Source organism: Montipora foliosa, chromosome 1 (assembly GCF_036669935.1).
Source record: "Montipora foliosa isolate CH-2021 chromosome 1, ASM3666993v2, whole genome shotgun sequence".
NCBI classification, from domain to species: Eukaryota; Metazoa; Cnidaria; class Anthozoa; order Scleractinia; family Acroporidae; genus Montipora; species Montipora foliosa.
Window position 1 is genome coordinate 43841716 of NC_090869.1, and position 10000 is coordinate 43851715.

Here is a 10000-nt window from a genome sequence, read left to right on the forward strand (position 1 = left end):
ATCTTACTCTTTCTAACACCAGACGATTTTACTCATCAACTTGGGGTGTCCTTGGGCGTTTGAGGTGTCAGTGGGTTAATGTTAATACAGTTAAATCTTAATTAACATAGTTATCTGAAAACTGAAAACTTTATTTATGCTAGAGGGCCTGGAGCTTATTAGGCTCCTAGATTAAGTAGCTAATGAGTCGAGTATAATACTAACAAAAAAAAGAATTAAACTATTTACATCATGAGGAGCAATAGTCTCTTGCATTTTGGCATTCTTTGGTGGCACATTGTTTGTTGTGTAGTGTTATAGTGTTGTTCCTTGAGCGTAGGGGTAGGTAATTCCTGTCCTTCAGTATGTCACTTTGCGCAAGTGTGTGCCATTACATGTGCCTACATTGTGTATGTGTTGCACTCAAAGCATTGGTTGTCGGGTGTTCTGTTTGAGTAGCGTAGAGTTTCTCCTCTTTCCCCTCTCACCCTCCCCTGTCCTGGTTAAGGGCCTCCCCCTGGGATTTCATTTTACTTCCACTGAATCTCTGGCCTTAATGTGACGGGTGCTATTGTGAGGGGCTTTGGGCAGGACTGTCTCATGGCTGGGTTGCAGGTTGGTAGCCCGGTGGGTGTTCTTCTGCCTTGCGGTGTGATTGCGGTTGCAGCCGTCTGGCCCCTGGAAACCCACCTTCCACTTGGGATGCAGGTGTTAAACAGAGTAATAGTCCAGTGAGAAGGTTGATAAGTTAGTTGCTTGGCAATGGGCAAAGGGGTAACTGAAAGTCTTAGAACCCTACTTAAATGTCTTTTCAACATTTCAACTTATGCAACGATGTCTTAAATGTAAGTGCACTATTCTGTGTAGCAGCTTACCTCCACTCTTAGCCTGTAATTTGCCCTCTTGCCCTGGAAACTTTAAAGGACATGTATTGCATGTCCCCCTTTTTCAATATTGTGTATTCTCGCACACCACTGGTAGCTATGCCAAGTTGACTACCACAGCCTCAACTTTATTGTAATCTAAACAAACATACATGTAGTTGTACATGTATACAATGTAGTTCACCCACTATGCATACGAATAGCTTCAGGCAAACTACATGATTGTACACATTAGTTTTATAGGTGAGTACCAAAGATACAAGTGCATTACTGAAAGGTGGGTGTGAAAGTTATAGCAGACACAACAAAAAAGCTGCCTGCCAAGGTCCTCTGCCCCAGTGGTGTGTGAGAATAGTGAGAAAAACATTTTCCACAATGTTTCAATCAGCCAGTGGAAAACTCCACTCCACAAAACTTGTAACACAACCTATTTACCTTTGTAGCATTATTTACCTGCTCTGTTTAGCCTAATTCATTTTAAGTGCAAAGTCCAAAGTGACAGTCATGGTTATCTATAAATGATATTAAAAACATGTTATAGAACTGCAATCAGCCCTGCAGAAATTATTACCAACTTAATGAGAGCGTACACTCTTTTCATAGCCTGCTGTGTCAATAGGAAATGTTGGACAATTAGCAGTGGATCTGGTAATTTCTTCGATTTCTGATAGTTGCTGCCGTGTCGGTTACTTCTATGATTCCTGTCTCTTGCCTGTTGTTGGAAATGATGCCCTTACGCAGTCGGATGGATCCAGGGGGAAACTTAATGTCAGTGTTGAAGGTTTGTATAGTAAATTGCCTCCTGATTTTGTGCAAAAACATCAGTCCATCCCAGAAAAGCTTTTAAGAACTCAAGAATGAACTGATCCACCTGTCCTCTAAGGTGTTCATTGCTCTCTTTAAGCTATGGAACAAAAACTGAGGAAGAAAAAAGAAACATGTATAAACTATTAAAGTGCCAATAACAGTATAAAATATAAGCATTCTGTGGATTAAATTTATAACCCTTTCCCTCCTACAGTGTACAATGCCCACTTCTGAGTTTTAGTGAGTGCAATGCCAGATAATTTTACTTGTCAAAGACAAAAGGCTTAGGGCCAAAAGGGTTAAAGAGCAGGCTGCTCAATGATTTACCTGTAGTGCCCCAACTGAGTTGACCCACAGTCCATGAAGTTTTATTTACATGTAAGTAATGCAGACTGTAATAAGGAAATGACATTTAGTACGGTGTACAGTACTCTAGCATGGCAATCTTACATGCAGTCCAGTTCAGGATTACTTATTACTGGCTTAAAAAGATGTGTCTTCTTTGATCAATAGTGTACAAAAGTGAGGATCAAAAGATAGTTGTGGTGCAGCAAAGGGCTCCACTCCTAAAGGTAAAATAATTAATATAAATCATTGTATTTCTAAAATAAGCTGTAGCCATTACCATGTCATAGTTAACAGTAGATCAATGGTTAAATTGAATCAGGACAAGCATCTAATGCAAAAAAATAAGTTAGTTTTGCATGTTCCTACAGGTCTGGCAAACAACTGTTAATGTTCAGACACCTGTGAAAAGAACTGAAAGGTGTTGGAAGTAAATATTAGTCAACATTTCTACCATAAAAACACATACACTAGGAATGCATAAACTGCACTTTTCTCTAAAAAAATATTGCATTTGATTGTTAAGGCCTTATCGTGTAAAAGATTAAAATTTACATTGCAGAAATTTCCGTGAAGCCAACCTACATAATGTGTATGAATGGTCTTGGCTTTCCAGGGTTGATAGGGTTAAGGCTCGCGTGCGCAGAGCACCATACATGTAGTTAAGAAAATAAGGTAACCCATCGATGTGAGAAATTTTGGTATTATAGCCATAACATCATTGACTGTACATCCACCCATCCATGTATACCAATTTGACCAGTATCATGCTAGTTTACAGCATACATCTTTCATATTGGACATCCATGTTTTGATCAATTGACACCTGTCAAAACAAAGTATCTGTTGACCAGAATCACGTGACCATATCGCAGGCTCAAGCTTAGAGCTCACAGATCGAGGTCAGCTGGTTTTCTTTTTTTTAAGTTGACTGCTAAACCAGGTAGTGGTTTTTGATTGGATTGCAGGCTCAACCCAGGTTAACTCACCTAAGCATAAGCAAGGCTCAATTTTTCGCACGCTTTCTGTCTGTGCTCGACGCGGCTACACTGCCATACTATGTCAACTACATGGCCAACATTTGTATAAACAACCTTTCCTTGTACTTGTACATGTTAATTGCCATGACTGTAACATCTTCAGTTCCCACGTGGGTCGTTCTGGGATCGTTGTGGATCATTGTGGATTGTTGTGGGATTGTTGTGGGTCGTTGTGGGATTGTTTTGGGTCATTGTGGATCATTGTGGGTTGTTCCTGGTTTTAGTACCTACGCTCCCTTTTTTTGTTTCTGGGCATTGTCTTGTTATCACGTACTGTCACCCAGGGGTTTCCTCTTCATGCAAATTTTGCTCCTTGATATTTGCATTTCTACCATCTCGTTATTTGCTGTCTTTGCCAATTTCGTTGTGTAAAAGTCTTAGAGCAGTCATTAAACTTTTATTTTCGTCTTGAATAGATCTTTCTTCATGCTTTAAAGAGTCGTAGCGATCTTCCACGTCGCGAAGTCTCTGTTTTAAGGCGTTGTTTTCCTCTTGAAGCTTCACCCTTTTAAGCCGGGTTAGGCTGTTATATGCCGCGACGAATTAGCCTTGATGTCTTTCACTTCATTCTGTAAATCTAATCTAGAAGTGGTAAGCATGGGCAGTTGTCTGGGAAGTTGTTGGTTTTGTCTTTTGCAGTACACAGCAGCGGGGTATCAGTTTGGTCATAGACTGCACTCATTTTCTGGCGGGTACTTTGTAAACTTTAAGATGACTTCAAGCGGGAGACCAAAGTTTGCATGTTAAGATATCCAGCAATGAAACAGACCTTCGTAAAAGGCCAGTGGCGAAAATTGCTTTGAGAGTCTGAGCTCCAGAAACACGTCTTAGCTCTATCATGCCTGATGCCACAGTAATCAGCTTTGGCTTGATTCTAGAATACCCCCTCACTTATATTCAACCTTAGAAACCTGCTACCACAGTCCCTCAGTTGTGCATAGTTCTCAGCTGGGCAACAACGCAAGGATCCTGATCTTGTGTTCTTTGTTGCCGGCTCTAGGAGTAGGCTTATCTGTAGGTAAATAAACAACATTGACTGCGAGGTTTGACAACTGCCAGCTGCGCGGCAAAAAGAATCGGCTATATTTCGGCCAGTAGAACTTGTATTCATCAGAGCCTACTAGAGAAATATTATCTACCATATTTCTAGCAGGAAGGCTTGCAGTCAATACGTTCAAATGTCGTTGTAGTTCTTGTTCCATTTAAAGTAGTTATAAAATTAATTTAGTTTTATTCACTAACAATCATACCAAGAGTCAACATGGAGAGGGTCGGTACATTTCGCTGACCCCCAGTCCATGGACTACCCAAATGGACTATCCTAAAAATACTATTTCGAATGAATACTGTTGATCCATGTGTAAGCAGCATCTTAAAGGGAACCTCCACTAAAACAGGAATATATCTTTAAAATAGTGAACGTAATGCTCACAATCAAAATTGTTCGAACATTTTCCAGTGGGAACGTTTGTATCCGAAATAATTAAATTTTAAAAACAGTTGTTTTGGTTTTCAAATTTCCCGGGCGCCGCCATCTTGAATAATTGTGACGTGTCATGGTTGCCCTATTGTTTTAAAAGAAAAGCTCTTTGTGCAAATACAAAAGAGCAACCATAACACGTCACAGTTATTCAAGATGGCGGCACCCAGGAAATTTGAAAACCAAAACAAGCGTTTTTGAAATTCATTTATTTCGGATACAAAGGATTCCATTGGACAACGTTTGAACAATTTTCATTGTAAACATTATGTTAAATATTTTGAATTTGTATCCTTGTTTTAGTGGAGGTTTCCTTTAATGCTTACTTAAGCCGCAACACAAATTTTAAACAGCATTGTTCGACATTATTTAAGTCTAAGCATCCATTTTAAAAAGGTTAGCTTTCGATTAGTGTTGTGACGGCCAATTACTTCATGTTAGCTAACCTTTTTAAAATGGGTGCTTAGACTTAAATTTAAACTTAACTATTTGAGATGCTGCTTACACAAAGATCAACAGTACTCTTTCGAAATAGTGTTTTTAGGGTAGTCCATTTTGGTAGTCCATGGACTGATTTTTTTTTTTTATGGAAAGTGTTTTTATTGAATAAGTTCCTTCCAAAACTGACGTACAATTAAGTTTAATTCAAATCTTATTTTTGAAGAGTTAGTCCTAAGCAGATCTAAGGGGCCAATTACATGAGCTGGGCTGGCCCTGTTAGGCGGGCTGGCTCGTTTAGCCGAGATCCTACACGTCTGAGAAACAGACCAAAAATCAAGTTTGCGATTATATGGAAAAATCTCAGCCCGGTTAGCCGAAATCCCGGCATTACGATGCTGAGATTTTTTCATGTAATCGCCATCACCGGGACAGCCTGGTTAGCCGGGCCGGCCAGCGATTTCTAACCACATTACTCCACTTTAGAGCAAAATGGCCCACGGAATAGTCGTTTTTTTTATGTTTAAATACAAGATGTATAAGACAGCAAGCCTTAAGGCTTCTTTAAATTGTAGAATGGTGAATTTTAATAACAATTTAAAGTGAGACAAACTTCCCTCCACGTCTTGTTGTTGTCATCTTTTTTCACACAACATATTCTAAAATTGGTCAGTAAAAATAGAGTACTGCGGACTGCAAACTGTGGACTCCGGACTGTGGACCGGGTATAAAAGGAGGACTAGGCATAAAAACACGGACTGCGGACTGGGTATAAAATGCGGACTGAATGTAAAACACTGTGAAAAAGGCACGGAGCAACAAAATAGCGATAGGCTGACGACATGAATTGAAGTCTGACATGAGAATGGTGGAAAAAGTGCCTCGCGCCATAATTATCAATCATAGCGTTAAACTGGATATTTTTTGGCTGCTAAAAGCGACGATCAATAGCTCACTGAAGGTTTTAGTTTTATGTTGTATTTATCAGAGGTAAGACACGAAAGTAATTTATGAAATCCTTCGTGGGTCACCAGCTTTATGTTTAACGAAAATTGAGAAATTTAAAGGATGTCAGTGGGAGATACTAATTTCCTTTCCTTTTCCTTTTTAAATTCGTGGAATAAAGTACAATTTTGCGATAAATCTCTACTCTTTCTTGCTCTAGCCCAGTCGATGTTGTAACTTAGCAATTCTGTGTACGTGACAATATTTTGACACAGAATAAGAGTACTCAAGGGCTTTTTTTAAAATCTATATCTGGGCCAGTACAAACCTAGTTTTGTTCTATACTCCGTTTTTGAAAACATAGTCCTTGTGTCATACCTAGTCTGCAGTCCCCGTTTCAAACCTGGTCCTCATTTTATACCCAGTCTGCAGTCTGGAGTACATTATTTTCACTGACCAAATTTAGAATATGCCGTGTGAAAAAAGATGACAACAACAAGAAGTGGAGGGAAGTTTGTCTCGCTAAATTGTTATTAAAATTCACCATTCTACAATTTAAAGAAGCCTTATGGTTTGCCATCTTAGTGATCCTTTATTTAACAGTAAAAAAACTACTAATCCTTGGGCCATTTTGCTCTAAAGTGGAGTAATGTGGTCAGAAATCACTGGCCCGGCTAACCGGGCTGTCCTGGTGAAGGCGATTACATGAAAAAGCTCAGCCTGGTTAGCGGGGATGATTTTGGCTAATCGGGCTGAGATTTTTCCATGTAGGTAATCGCAAGCTTGAGTTTTGGTGTGTTTCTCAGACGTGCCAGGATCGCAGCTAAACGAACCAGTCCACCTAACAGGGCCAGCCTGGCTCATGTAATCGGCCCCTTAGATCTGCTTAAGACTAACTCTTCAAAAATAACATTTTAATTAAACTTAATTGTACGTCAGTTTTCGAGTGGGTTCTCGTTTTCGAGGTCTTAGTTTTTGAGGTCTTCGTTCTCGATACTACCACATCGAAATACCTTGCCATGTTGATAAAGTATTAAATTTGACCAATAAATGATTTTTAGGGGTAATTCATTTGGGTATTTTTTGATAAAACATATTTAAGGTTTCAATTGGCACTGCCGGGTGATACTGAGTCACAAAGAGCAAGAAATCCTTAGGGATTCATTCCTTTGCCTCAGTGCTGATTCCCTTTCTTTGAATTTGATGTCTGATAGGAGTGCCTCAATCAGATGTTTTGGATAGGCTCTAGCACAGAGACTTGACTTGAATTTCTAAATGTTCTCTTCAAAAGTTGTTCTTGAAGAATTAGTGAGCAGAAGTCTTAAGGCCTTTGCCCTTCATGAATCCTTTTTTGACTTCTGAAAGTAATACAGCGGGTTTAAACAAGAAGTTTTTTGTCCCCTTTAGGTTGGGGGATTATCCTCATTTTGGTAGGGATTAACCCCTAAAATATGTCCCCTGTATGTAGGGCATCATCCTTGTTTGGTTTTGCTTTGGGCTAATGCCCCATGTTTCCCCAGAGTTGAAGGGGGGGGGGGGGGGGGGGGGGGGGGTGGAGTTTACAGTGCAGTAGTCACCTTTGATCTCTCAGTGGAAACCTATGAAAAGTTATTCCTTTCTTTGTGTCTCTCGAAGATCGATGTGAACAACCAACAGCAAAGCAGTTAACCATCTCGAAAAATTATAATTTCATAATTTGGCGCGTTGGCGGTGAGCACAATGACGTCACGCTTAGCACCCAAGCCTTCAAGATGGTGGTTTGGAGATATTTTTGCACATAAAACACCCGGCAAATGGCAGCCAATGATGGCAAAATAGCTTTGTACTCTTTCTGTCAACTGTTAACACTTTTGCCTCGTTGTATGCATGTTTTACTGGGAATTTTTTATTTAATGAACTTTTGTAATCAATAAAATCTCTGTTTCTGAAACTAAGTAGCTGGTGTTTCTAAAATGAGGGTAAGGGTAAGACCGAGGGTGAGGGTAAGGGAAAGGATACGAATACAGAAAGTATCCTAAACATGCATAAAAGCTAACCTTTGGCTTAATTAGGCCTAAACAAAAGTTTTTAGGCCTAAGGTTAGCTTTTATGCATGTTTAGGGTACTTTCTGTATTTGTATCCTTTACCCTTAGCCTCACTCTTGGTCTTACCCTCACCCTCGTTTTAGAAACGCTGGGTGTTGAAGATTCTTTTAATTTCATTCAACTTTGAGCAATGTTACTTACAAAACAATTAAATATACTATACAATTAGATAGTGTTAGATAGTGATTCAATTGTTGTCTCAATCACTCTAAACTTCATTTATAGGTCTGTACTTACTGTTCAAGTCATGACTCACCTGTTAATTATCATCACCCACAATTGGTGGTTTATTCATAGGATCATGGGTTTTTCATGAATTTCTAAGGGCATTTTTTATCAAACTGCAATTGTTAGTGATACGATCCTCACAGTTATAAAGTAATGCAATTGCCTTGAGACGCCTGAAAAACTCAGAACTTCAATAAACCATAAAGCCTGGAATGTTTTTTTTCACACATGGCTATGAGCCTTTATGGTTAAATTTAGCCAAGCCTAAGTCCCCCTTATATGGGTTACATAGGTATGTGCGGCCCCCGGCAAAGGGTAGGGTTTTTCAGCCGTTTTGGTCATTTTCGCACTCTAGTCTTAAATTCGTTTTTTATTTAGAAGCTGCTACTTCTTTATCATGTAACCTACCTAATAAAAGCAGATAAACATTGCCTTTAACATTGGTCTGAACTAGGGAAATAATTATAAGGCAGGTCTGCACCAGGGTATTGATTTAAGGGTCAGGTCATAAATTGGGTATCAAATTTTTGGTCAGGTCATAAATAGGGTAGGGAAAATCGCAGATTTTGGTCATAAATAGGGTAAAGGTTTTGGGAAGCAGGCAGCACACCCCTACCCAATTTTTCTGGGAGTACCCCCCCCCCCCCCGGGCCCGATTGTTACAGTCTGCCCTATATGACCTCAAGAGGATTTTGTTACTTAATGGCTACCCTATGGGAACTGTTAAATATCATATGAATGATGCCATTGACAAACATCAAAGTAAGCCAAAAGATCCTGTACAAACAGTTAAGAAAAAAGAAGTTCTTATCATTCTACCTTTCTTAGGTCATCACAGCAAACACCTCACAAAACAGCAGAGGTCTTATAAACAACAGTTTTTCAGAACACCCGAAGAATCAAGTGTTTTTCCCTTACAAAGATAAACTAGCTCCTTCCTTCAGGTCAAAAGCAGTGTACAGACTGAGCAAACTGCTGGGATTGCAATGATTTCTACATAGGGAAACGAAATGCCGATTACGTGACAGAAAGACAGAACATTTTAAAGCTCTAACTACAAATTGTCATGAATCTGCAATAGACCATTTTACAGTTGTAGCTAAGTTACCTGGCGAATGGAAGCGAGGCTGCCGGTGACCCTGTTTTGATACAAACCTCCGTGCTTTTGTAATGTTAATACGGACTTATAGGCCACATGCACTAAGAGGTCACGTGACCAATGCTTCCCTTAAACAGTGAGTTGTAATCTTGCTGTTGCCAAAAATTGACAGAACACATAAAAATTATCTTACACGCGAAATTTGAGAGGAAACGCATGTAAGGGAGATATTTTATGGTACTTTCTAAATTGATTTTTCAACAAAGTAGCATGATTTGTCTTGGCCGCCATGTTGGAGGGCATACTCTTGCCCTCCAACATGGCGGCCAAAACTACTTTTTGCTTATATCTTGTTAAATGTTTGATAGTTGAGTTCAGATGTGCCATAAACGTTACCACATCATCTTTTCAACATTTTCCTTAAAGTTCAAGTGCAAAATTTGTGTGAGAAAGCGGTAATTCATAATTTTAAAAATCAAGTTTTGGTCACGTGACTAGCTACGGACTTTCTCATTTTAAGCAAATGGTGCGGGTTTGAAAAACCAAATCACTATTATTTTGTTTAAGAGATGACCCACTAATAGTGTTTCGAAGGCAAAATCATGTAACTTTCATTTTCATAAAAAGGATGTCACATGACCTCTTAGTGCATTAAGTGGCCTATTAGAAT

The 10000-nt window shown here is 39.3% G+C and overlaps 1 protein-coding gene across 1 annotated transcript in view; it reads left to right on the plus strand.

The window, feature by feature from the left end:
* LOC137999374 (proteasome assembly chaperone 2-like) overlaps nt 1-10000 on the plus strand; it is a 54667-nt gene that overhangs the window by 11369 nt on the left and 33298 nt on the right. The window contains exons 2-3 of the mRNA XM_068845188.1: nt 1467-1644; nt 2184-2242. Of these exons, the coding sequence (XP_068701289.1) occupies nt 1467-1644; nt 2184-2242 (237 nt within the window). The remainder of the gene's footprint in view (nt 1-1466; nt 1645-2183; nt 2243-10000) is intronic.